The 11311-nt window shown below is 45.2% G+C and overlaps 1 protein-coding gene across 1 annotated transcript in view; it reads left to right on the top strand.

The window, feature by feature from the left end:
- Positions 1–181: 181 nt before the first annotated feature.
- Positions 182–11311, top strand: part of LOC141992584 (aldo-keto reductase family 1 member A1) — a 107034-nt gene continuing 95904 nt past the window's right edge. The window contains exon 1 of the mRNA XM_074961854.1: positions 182–321. Coding sequence (XP_074817955.1) covers positions 232–321 — 90 coding nt within the window. The 5' untranslated portion in view covers positions 182–231. The remainder of the gene's footprint in view (positions 322–11311) is intronic.

The raw sequence follows: 11311 nt of genomic DNA, 5'->3' as shown, positions 1-11311 counted from the left end.
CGTGCCCCGCGGCGTCTGAAAAGCGGGCTACCTCTCCCATCATGCCCCGCGCGCGGTCGCGGCGTCCGGGCGGCGGGCAGCTCCCAAGACGCACCGCGCGCAGCCGCAGGAGGAGGCGAGCGTTGCCCGCGTGCAGCCGCGGCGTGGTGGGGAAGGACTTTCTTTCCCATGATCCTCCGCGCGCGTAGCCATGGCGGACGGGAGACTACATCTCCCGTGGTGCCCCGCGCGATGGGCAGCATGGAGCCTGGTGTGGCTGCGCTGGAGAGGCGGGTCCGCGGTTGCCTGTGCGACTTCGGCTTCGAGCTTTCTCCCTTCAAGGTATACGCCGCGTGGCGGGGGCGGGAGGCTGCTATGGCCACCAGGCTCCCTGGGTGGTGCCCACGTGGCCCGCACAGCCTTGTAGTTTGTGACATCATGCAGTTGTCACCGTGACACCATATGGGTACTGTGACATCATGCAGTTGTCACTGTGACGCCATATGGGCACTGCGACATCATGGAGGGGCACCGTGACGCCATATGGGCACTGCGACATTATGCAGTTGTCACTGTGACATTACATCTCCGCGTCAGCCACCTTGTGTGATGACAGGGGGCCACCAGGCCGGTAATGAACTCGGGCTCCTCCCTGGTGCTGCAGGCGCTTTGGGGTGAAGGGTCCCGGATGTATTCCAGACGTGGTGGTATCATTGGCAGTTGCCAATGGGGAAAACGGTGGCTGTCCAGTGGATTTGGGGACAAGTGGGCCACATGGGTCCCACACACGTTTTCTCCCCCCCGCAGGCTGTATTCTGAAGTATAGTATGTTGGTGAACCTTTATGGAAAGTACGTGGTCTAATTCCTTCTTCACTCAGGCCAGGTGCTGGAAAAGGTGGCACTGAAGTGATGAGCAAGATGTGGTAGGCTCTCACCCAGAAATCTTTGTGTACTCCTGAGTCTGTAACTCTTCCTGAATTACATTTTGCTGGCCAGGACATCCAGACATGAACTGAGTTTGCCCCATATCTTGCTGCTTGTTATCCCTTTACTTATTCCCATTGATTATTTTCATCTCATTTCTGCTGTCACATTGTTTGGATCACCTGGGAAAATGAAGTGTCCAGTCTCCTTCAAAACTGGCATGAGTGCCTTTCTATAAAGGCCTGATCCTGTGAGAAGCTGGGTGCCTCTTGAAAGCTGTGTCGGTCCTTTGACTCCCAATGATATCAGTCCTACCATAGTGTAGTAGCAACCTGTCCCCTGGAGGATGTCTGAGAGCTCCAAAGTGTATTGCATCTCCATCCTTTCAGATTATTTCCAAAACTGCCATGTTGTTCTGCGGAGTGCATCATGGGACAGCATTTTATTTGTGGCAGTTGATACTGGTGGGCTTCTGAGAAAGGCCAAGTGTAATTTTTAAAATATGTGGGAGGAAACATTTCTCCATGTATGTTGTGAAATGCATAATCTTGTTGAAAGTACAAGGAAAGAAACGGGGAAACTAGCAACTGAAACATTCAGAGAAGTTGGCTGGAGAACAGCAAGAGCAGGAGATAAATAGTGGAGGAAAGCATGAGAAGGGATTGCATGACTTCACAGATGAGCTGCACAAAATGATACTAAACAGATAATTGACTTCTGTTGAGATTAACATCAAACTGTATTGTCTTGAAAGTTAAATATTGACAATAGTCAGGAAACTGACTACTGTAGAAGTAAAGTTTTTATTGTCCTGAGAATTGAATATTAACCCAGGCAAAGGTGAAACTAAGATTTGCCCCCACAGTCAGTGAATGTTGATCTTCACAGAGAGACAAAGTCCTTATGTGCCCAGGTACGTACATTCTGAAAGCCTTCATCAGAAATCTTCCCACTGAAACTGTGAATTTCTTAAATGAAGCTTTTTTGTAAACTAACATTTTCGGAGCGATGAAGTTAGGTGACTGACAAATAAGACTATTGTTGACTGCTGACAAACCAATCTGTTAGGAAAATCTTTAACTTGTAAATTGAGCTAGTAAGATGTGGGGATAAATGTGGAATGTCAGGACAGACAAGGTGGATGCATAATATCTTTTATTGGTCCCACTGCTGTTGGTGAAAGAAACAAGTTCACTTCAGTTGAACTGCACCTGGTAGCATTTTAACAGCTGAATGATTTACTGGGTAGGAGAGTGTTTCTGTCTTGCTATTTGCAGTGTTCTGTTCTTGCTAGGCAGTTTGGCCTCCTGGACTGAAAAAAGACTAGGAGGTAGGAACTCTTTAGATCTAATTTTGGTTCTTTTACTGATGTGGTCACATCACTTGACTTCCCAGGCCTCAGTTTAACTGTGAAATGGGGATGATAATTGCTTCTCTTCCTGTGGTGGTGCAAGTATTAATGACTGTTTCTGTGCACTCAGAACCATGTTGTAATGCATTGCATGAATGCTAGCGATTATACTTCCATTGGTTTTTCATGTTGCTTACTATTTAAGGCAGGGGTGGGCAAACTACAGCCTGGGGGTGTTTTAATCCGGCCCTTGAACTCCCTCCAGGGAGCAGGATTCAGGGCTTGCCCCGGTCCACACGGCTCCCAGAAGCAGTGGCGTGTCCCTCCTCCAGCTCCTACACGTAGGGGCAGCCAAGGGGTTCTGCATGCTGCTCCTGCCCCAAGTGCAGCCCCCGTAGCTCCCGTTGGCCGGGAACTGAGACCAATGGGAGCTGCAGGGGCGGCACCTGCGGACAAGGCAGCACACAGAGCCTCCTGGCCGCGCCTCTGCGTAGGAGCCAGAGCGGGAAACATGCCGCTTCTTCTGGGAGCTGCTTGAGGTAAGCGCTGCCCGGAGCCTGCACCCCCGACCCCCTCTTGAACCCCAACCCTGATCCTCCTCCTGCCCTCTAAAACCTCCCCGGAGCACCCTCCTGCACCCCCAACCCCTCATCCCCACCCCTACCCCAGAGCCCGCACCCCCAGCCAGAGCCCTCACCCCCTTCTGTCTCCAACCCCCAATTTCTTGAGCATTCATGGCCCGCCATACAATTTCCATACCCAGATGTGGTCCTCGTACCAAAAAGTTTGCCCACCCCTGATTTAAGGGCACCTCCTGAAATGTGCTGAGTGCCTTTGAGGGGGCACTTCATGTCCTTAGCTTGCACTGGCTTCAGTAGGATGACTACACATGGACCCAGTCCCGCTTCCAGTAAAGCCAATGGAAAGAATCCTGCTGACTTCAGTGGGCACTGAAGCCTTTCTGTGGGGGTACTGATGGGGGCCCATATCTATGAAGAGACAGTAGATGGCGTTGCCTCACCAGGCTTTTAGCACTGAGTGGAAGAATGACAGGTTTCAGAGTAACAGCCGTGTTAGTCTGTATTCGTAAAAAGAAAAAAGAAAAGGAGTACTTGTGGCACCTTAGAGACTAACCAGTTTATTTGAGCATGAGCTTTCGTGAGCTACAGCTCACTTCATCGGATGCATCCGATGAAGTGAGCTGTAGCTCACGAAAGCTCATGCTCAAATAAACTGGTTAGTCTCTAAGGTGCCACAAGTACTCCTTTTCTTTTTTCTTTTTTGAGTGGAAGAAATAGCTCTTCTCTTCTATCCCTACCGCTAGAGTCAAAGGGACTGCTCCTGTAGATAAAGCTCATCATATGTTTGTAGGTCCTGGGCCTGACAGAATGCAGGAAATTGCACCTGGTGCTGTATATCACAATTTTTCCAGGGAACTTGGAGACCTTCCTTTGACAGAAAATAAATACATACCCATCCCTATCCCTACAGCCTTTTGCTTGGCACCTGCCCAGGAGTAATGATCTGCACATTGGAACCTACAGATGCCTACAGAGCAGTATACTGCATGGCTAACAATGCAGTTTTAATTTATTATTAATTGTTGTTATTTTATTATTGTAAAAACCCAAACATACAAGATGTCTATGTGTGGGTTGGTCCCCATTGCTCTTCCCTGGTGGAAAAACCCCATGTAGTATTTAAAAAAGATAGTCCTCCAAAAAGGATATTAAGGGACAGTAAGAATGCATTCATCGTACCATGTTATTTCTATACAAGTCGTTAAACTGGTCATGACTAATAACATGTGTAACCTCTTCTCAACACTGTAATAACGTGCAGACCAGCTAATTATTTAAACCAGTGGTTCTCAACCGGGGTGACACATACCTCTGGGTTACGCAGAGGTCTTCCAGGGGGTGCATGAACTCATCCAGATACTTGTCTAGTTTTACAACAGGTGACATAAAAAGCACTAGCAAAGTCAGTACAAACTAAAATTTAATACAGACAATGACTTGTTTATACTGCTCTATATACTATACGCTGAAATGTAAGTACAATATTTATATTCCCATTGATTTTATAATTATATGGTAAAAATCAGAAAGTCAGCAATTTTTCAGTGATCGTGGTTGTGACACTTTTTGTATTTTTAGGTCTGATTTTGTAAGTAAATAGTTTTTAAGTGAGGTGAAACTTGGGGGTACGCAAGATAAATCAGACTCCTGAAAGGATACAGTAGTATGGAAGGGCTGAGAGCCTTTGATTTAAACAAAGGCCAAAACAAAACTGATCTCAGTTTTACTGGTGTCAGTCCAGAGTCCACTGAAATCAATAGCTACTCAGATCAGTGGTTTTCAACTTATTACACATTGTGGGTGGCATATGAGGTGGCATGGACCCTCACTGTGCGGGGCCGGCCAGCTGCCTGCCCTAAACCCATGCCACGCAGCAGCCTTCCCTCACCCAATGTTTTTAATTAGTTTCTAAAATATAAAACCGAAATATGGAACCATCTAGATATTTAAGGGCAACCTCCATTACCCATTACAAAATCAAATGTTAGAGACAAGGTGGGTGATGTAATAGATTTTTGATTAGACCAGTTTCAGTTGGTGGAAGAGACAAGCTTTTGAGCTTCACAGAGCTCTTCTTCAGGTCTGGAAAAGATAACCAGGATGTCACTGCTAAATACAAGATGGGATGGATTGTTAAGCGAAAGGAGTTAAGGTATGTTGCAAGAAACCACTTAAAACGAAGCCAGTGATTAACTCCTCTACAGCCCTAGGACAAAGGAGGGTTTGTAAGTTACAAATTGTAATGAGCCATAAAGTCAGTGTTTCCGTTGAGACCATGATTTTTAGTGATTTATGAATTTAAGTTCCTAGGCTTGTCTTTTCAAGATGTGCAGGTTTCCTTTGAGGGGGCCTGAGGGGTCAAAGAGGAAATAATTGCTTTGTGAGTTGTGTTTACCCACAGATGCTATGGTGTGTTTCTTTTATCATTTTCCTGTGTGAGTTCATGAATTTGAGAGCAGAGGCCATGTGGGAAGGGGGTGGGATCACATCGTCTTCCCCCTCCACCAGATTTGCTGTTTGGCTTCTATTGAGCATGCTCACATGGACTGAGCATGCTCAGTAATACTGCTGAAGCCAGCTGCCTTCACTTTGCGCCCCCCTGACCCCACCCCCACGCAGAAAGGGGTCGAGAGGTTATTGATTGTCTTGTTTCATCCACACAGTAGTTGTTGGGGGCATTTGATGCACTGGATGAGGTACACCACATGTAAGATAGACATACGTAGGACGCGTAGATCTCGAGAGGTGTGTTATGGGGGGTATTGATCATCTGAGCAGTAGAGATCTATCTGCAGGTTTTGCATCTGTCTCCGGGTCTGGTGCCTGTGCTGCTTTGAGTTGGTGTGTCCTGGTCTCTCTCAGACTCTGGTCTCATGACTCCTTACAACAATCTATAATTTACCAATCCTCCTTTGTCCTGTAACTGCAGGGTGTTAATTGCCCACTTTCTTTTAAGTAGTTTCTTGCAATATGTGTTAACCCCTTATGCTTAACAGTCTATCCCTCCTTGTATTTAGTTGTGACACCCTGGCTTCCTTTTCCAGACCTGCAAAAAGCTCTGTGACACTTTCCACTAAGGGCATGGCTCCACTTGCAGATGTAGAGCACTGGGAGTTAAACCAGCCTTCGGAGACCGCAGCAGGGAAAACACTGCTGCGTGTTTAACCTGTCAGCTGCAAGCACACTGGCATGGCCACATTAGCAGCTCTTGCAACACCACAAAGAGCAGTGCATTGTGGTAGCTATCCCACAAGTGCAAGTGGCTGCAGCGTGCTTTTCAAAAGGGGTGTGTGTGTGGAGTGTGACAGGGAGTGTATTGTGTGTATGTGGGGGGAGAGAGACAGTGTGTTTTGGGGGGCAGACAGTGTGTCAGCATGCTGTCTGGTAAGTTCAAACAGCAGTAGACCTCCCTTGCCCCCCCCTAACTTTCTCTCACACACACACTCACAACAGCAGCATTCTACAGTAATGGCTTGCTTTGTCCCGAAGCAGATAAGCAGCCGGCTGTCAGAAACGGAGCTTTGAAAGGGGATATCTGCATACCTGCAGCCAAGTTCAAAACAATGACAAGTGTGGCCACTTGACTTCAGGCGATTATGGGACGTTTCCGGAGGCCAGTCACAGCGCAGTAATGCAACACATCGTCCACATGCCACCCAGGCGTTTCAGCCGGGGCACAGCAAGCTTTATGCTTCTCTTGGAGGTGGATTACCAGGAGCGCTCCAGCTGCAGAGTCCAGGTGCTCTATGTGCCTTGCCAGTGCAGACACCTCAGGAGTTAGGGCACCCAGGGCTGATTTAATGTGCTCTAACTTGCAAGTGTAGCCAAGCCCTAACAGAAATTGGTCCAGCAAAAGATATTATCTCACTTACCTTGTCTTGCTCATATCCTGGGACCAGCATGGCTACCACAACATTGCAAACATACATCAAATACTGATTATTTTAACTAGCCCAGATAGATGTTGGATCAATAGAAAAAGAACTACTGGGATGTTAATCACCCTTATTCTGTTTGTTTTTAATTGTTTAATTATAATTGTTAAAATTAAAGCATAATTTCTCTTTTGGATCTGACAATATCCTGAGAGCACCATACAGGATTATAATCTCAGCTATGACCTGGTATAATAGAGGAAGCAAAAACTTTTTTTGGACTGTTTCTAGTAGGCTACGTTAATTTTGGAACAATAAGAGCTTTATATGTAGCAAATGAAATATTGATGCCTTTCCTAGCTAATCTCAGGATACAATCCTGGTCTGATGGCCAAAAGGAAACAAGGTCTTGTTAGAAGTGATTCTTCTAGCATTTGGAGCAGGATCTGATACCTTCCTACTTCCACAGAAAGACAAAGCAGAGTGAATGGAAGAAACAGGGAACAAAAAGGGCTCTAACTGCCGAACGAAAGAATTGTACCATTGTGGCTCCTTTAAGACACAATTCTCATTATTTCTAGTGACATCTTATTTCTTGATCTCTGCTGCAAAATCAACAACCTTTAGATTCAAATATTTCAGTTGATTTTTCTGAAGTCTCAGTTCAGCATCTTAAAATGACCTGATTTCGGATTAAACAGTGGGACTGACCTTGTAAGGAGGATAATTTACTGTAAATTTCATTTTCTTTCTGGATCCTGATCCTGTGTGGTGCTGGGTACCTCCTGCTCTCATTAGAGTCACTTTCACATTGATTTCACTTGTATTCAAAGCTTCTCAGCACCTTGCAGTTTCAGGCCCTTAGAGAAATATTAATTTCTAAAACCACTACACTCCTTTTTAAATATCAGCCATGGCGTTTGACCTCCCAAGGGGCAAAACTGCAAGAAACTAATAGAGTCACAGGGTCCTATACACAAGAATAAACTTGCTATGTGTAATCAGGTTGTGTAACGTGCTGTTTGTGTATTATGCTAGGATTTTTAGAGTTATTACCTGGCTGTGCTTAGCACTCCTGGGGCTGAGTCTCTGTACTCCTGCTCATATCTCCCTATCTTCTTGGCTTGATCTGCCCCCAACTTCTAATACTGTCAACTGGGCTGCATTATGACCCATCCAGCCATGAAGGTAACTCTTGAAATCTTGGGAGCATCATAATGTGTGATGCACCTAATGTTCCGCTGAGGGATTATTGTGCTCTTGGGAGCATCATGTCATTTACCTTAACAAATAAATGTTCATGCCTGGAGAAGTAAAGCATGTGGCCCATCATGCGATTGAATAGAAGTATCCATTTCTTTCCAGCAGCCTGTCATGGCCCTTATGACATCACAAGGGGCAGGGTGGCTGTGTGTGAGCATGCTTATTTGATCCTTGGGGAAAAAATACAACAATACCCAAATGGCCACCCCCTCAACAAAAGGGATGGGCCACAGAAAACAAGGATCAACCAAACAATGGGGGACAAATAACAAAACCCAAAAGAAAACAAAAAACTCCCATCAGGAACAGGAGTGAGATCACTGGGTCAAAATAAAGGATCCAGCGGGGACACCAGTCCAAGAATCCCAGATAGTGTTGCCCACTATTGCTCCAAGAGAGAATTGAGAGAGACAGTGGAGTCCACTCCAAACAAATTCTGTCCCGGTATGTGAATGGCGAAGTGCTGGGAGATATGCTCCACAGTCACTGACAACACCCCCATCCAGCCTCCCACTGTGTTAGCGAGAATGATGTCAGAGAAGCATGTCTCATTATTTGTAGTAAACTGGCTGGAGGCAGAAATGGGTTGTGAATTCTGCAGCTCAGTGCTGTAATTTGTAATAATCTGTATTTCCATGTAAAATGGTACCACATCCAGTTGCTGTTAAAGACCCATTGACGTCTCAATAAAATGTTTTATTTTGAGATGATTCTGCTTTTCTGTGATACAATTCGTTTATTTTTCCTTTCTTACTTTGTTATTAGGAGGCACATTGGCACACAGGATCTTCATCCTTAAAGAGTTCAGTGACTCATGCTGCTTCTGTGACATCATAGTTTTTGCTATGAAAGTGATTGTCACGAGAAACAGAGGGTTGAGATTTCAGAGGGCAAGTTTGGGCTAAAGGTCAGGGCTCCTGGGTGCTATCCCCTGCGCCTTCATGTTCTTACTATATGTTCTCATACAAATAGCTTCACTTCTTCTTTCTGCCTCCGTTTCCCTATCTATAAAATGGTGACACTGATGCTCACCAGCATCTGTGGGGGACTTGTGAAGCTGAATTAATTGAAGCTTATAAAGCTCTTTGAGATCTGTAGAAGGAAAGTGCTACTGAAGGGCAAAGCATTATCATCATTTTAGTATTCAGATGTAGTAAGCTGCTGGACCCTTGTCTTTAGTGATGAATAATTGTGGGGAGGAGTGGAGCAGAGAAGACATGGCTGCCAGGCATCTAAATCAAGGATCTGATTTGCACTGGCAGGGCTGGTTGGTGAGATTTTTAATGTGCCCATTTCTATGGCAGGGCTGGCCAAAGTGCAGTATAGGGCTTAGTGCCGCGTAAGGCCATCCTTCTTTTTTTTTTTTTTTTTTTTCCCCATGTGGAGGTTGTGACCGTGCTCCCCATAAGGCTTTATGGAAATATGCTTATGAATATACATGACATAACTGGAATATGTTCTTTGCTACACATGCCATGTAACATATCTATGTAAAGGTTGTGATCTACTGAATCTATTAATCCTGTTTGGATGCATGTATCGTTTTTGTATTCAAAGTTATGAATATTGGCCATGTACTGGCTTGATTTCTAAATAACCTTAGTAGAGCATTTGGTCAGTTCCTGGAGAAAGGAATTTGCAAAGTTAAGTGCCCAATCAAGAAGCACTTAAGGAACAATAAAAAGGAGTACTTGTGGCACCTTAGAGACTAACAAATTTATTTGAGCATAAGCTTTCCTGAGCTACAGCTCACTTCATTGGATGCATTAAGAACCTGTCATTAAGGAACAATGCATCTTGGAATGCTCCAATCCACATAAGAAGTCTTCCCAGAGACATTCAAGATACCATGTGGGCAATGGCTTCTGCCCGTAAAAACTGGTTTCAGAGTAGCAGCCGTGTTAGTCTGTATTCGCAAAAAGAAAAGGAGGACTTGTGGCACCTTAGAGACTAACAAATTTATCTGACCATAAGCTTTCATGAGCTACAGCTCACTTCATCAGATTAATGCAGTGCAAAATACAGTAGGGGGATTTTATATACACAGAGAACATGAAACAATGGGTGTTACCATACACACTGTAACGAGAGTGATAGGTAAGGTGAGCTATTACCAGAAGGAAGGGGGGGAAACCTTTTGTAGTGATAATCAAGGTGGGCCATTTCCAGCAGTTGACAAGAACGTCTGAGGAACAGTATGGGGGATAATAAACATGGGGAAATAGTTTTACTGTGTGTAATGACACATCCACTCCCAGTCTTTATTCAACCCTGATGTAATGATGTCCAGTTTGCAAATTAATTCCAATTCAGCAGTCTCTTGTTGGAGTCTCAGAGTAACAGCCGTGTTAGTCTGTATTCGCAAAAAGAAAAGGAGTACTTGTGGCACTTTAGAGACTAACCAATTTATTTGAGCATGAGCTTTCGTGAGCTACAGCTCACTGCATCCGATGACGTGAGCTGTAGCTCACGAAAGCTCATGCTCAAATAAATTGGTTAGTCTCTAAGGTGCCACAAGTACTCCTTTTCTTGTTGGAGTCTGTTTTTGAAGTTTTTTGTTGTTGTAATATTGCCACTTTTAGGTCCGTAATCGAGTGACCAAAGAGATTGAAGTGTTCTCCGACTGGTTTTTGAATGTTATAATTCTTGATGTCTGATTTGTGTCCATTTATTCTTTTACGTAGAGACTGTCCGGTTTGGCCAATGTACATGGCAGAGGGGCATTGCTGGCACAGGATGGCATATATCACATTGGTAGATGTGCAGGTGAACGAGCCTCTGATAGTGTGGCTGATGTGATTAGGCCCTATGATAGTGTCCCCTGAATAGATATGTGGACACAGTTGGCAATGAGCTTTGTTGCAAGGATAGGTTCCTGGGTTAGTGTTTTTTTTGTTGTTGTGTGGTTGCTGGTGACTATTTGCTTCAGGTTGGGGGGCTGTCTGTAGGCAAGGACTGGCCTGTCTCCCAAGATCTGTGAGAGTGATGGGTCGTCCTTCAGGATAGGTTGTAGATCCTTGATGATGCATTGGAGAGGTTTTAGTTGGGGGCTGAAGGTGATGGCTAGTGGTGTTCTGTTATTTTCTTTGTTGGGCCTGTCCTGCAGTAGGTAACTTCTGGGTACTCTTCTGGCTCTGTCAATCTGTTTTTTCACTTCAGCAGGTGGGTATTGTAGTTGTAAGAACGCTTGATAGAGATCTTGTAGGTGTTTGTCTCTGTCTGAGGGGTTGGAGCAAATGTAGTTGTGTCGTAGAGCTTGGCTGTAGACAATGGATCATGTGGTGTGGTCTGCAGGAAAGCTGGAGGCATGTAGGTAGGAATAGCGGTCAGTAGGTTT

Source organism: Natator depressus, chromosome 8, assembly GCF_965152275.1.
Source record: "Natator depressus isolate rNatDep1 chromosome 8, rNatDep2.hap1, whole genome shotgun sequence".
Classification (NCBI taxonomy): domain Eukaryota; kingdom Metazoa; phylum Chordata; order Testudines; family Cheloniidae; genus Natator; species Natator depressus.
The sequence above is the reverse complement of the archived record's forward strand: the minus strand, read 5'-3'. Positions and strand labels throughout refer to the sequence as shown.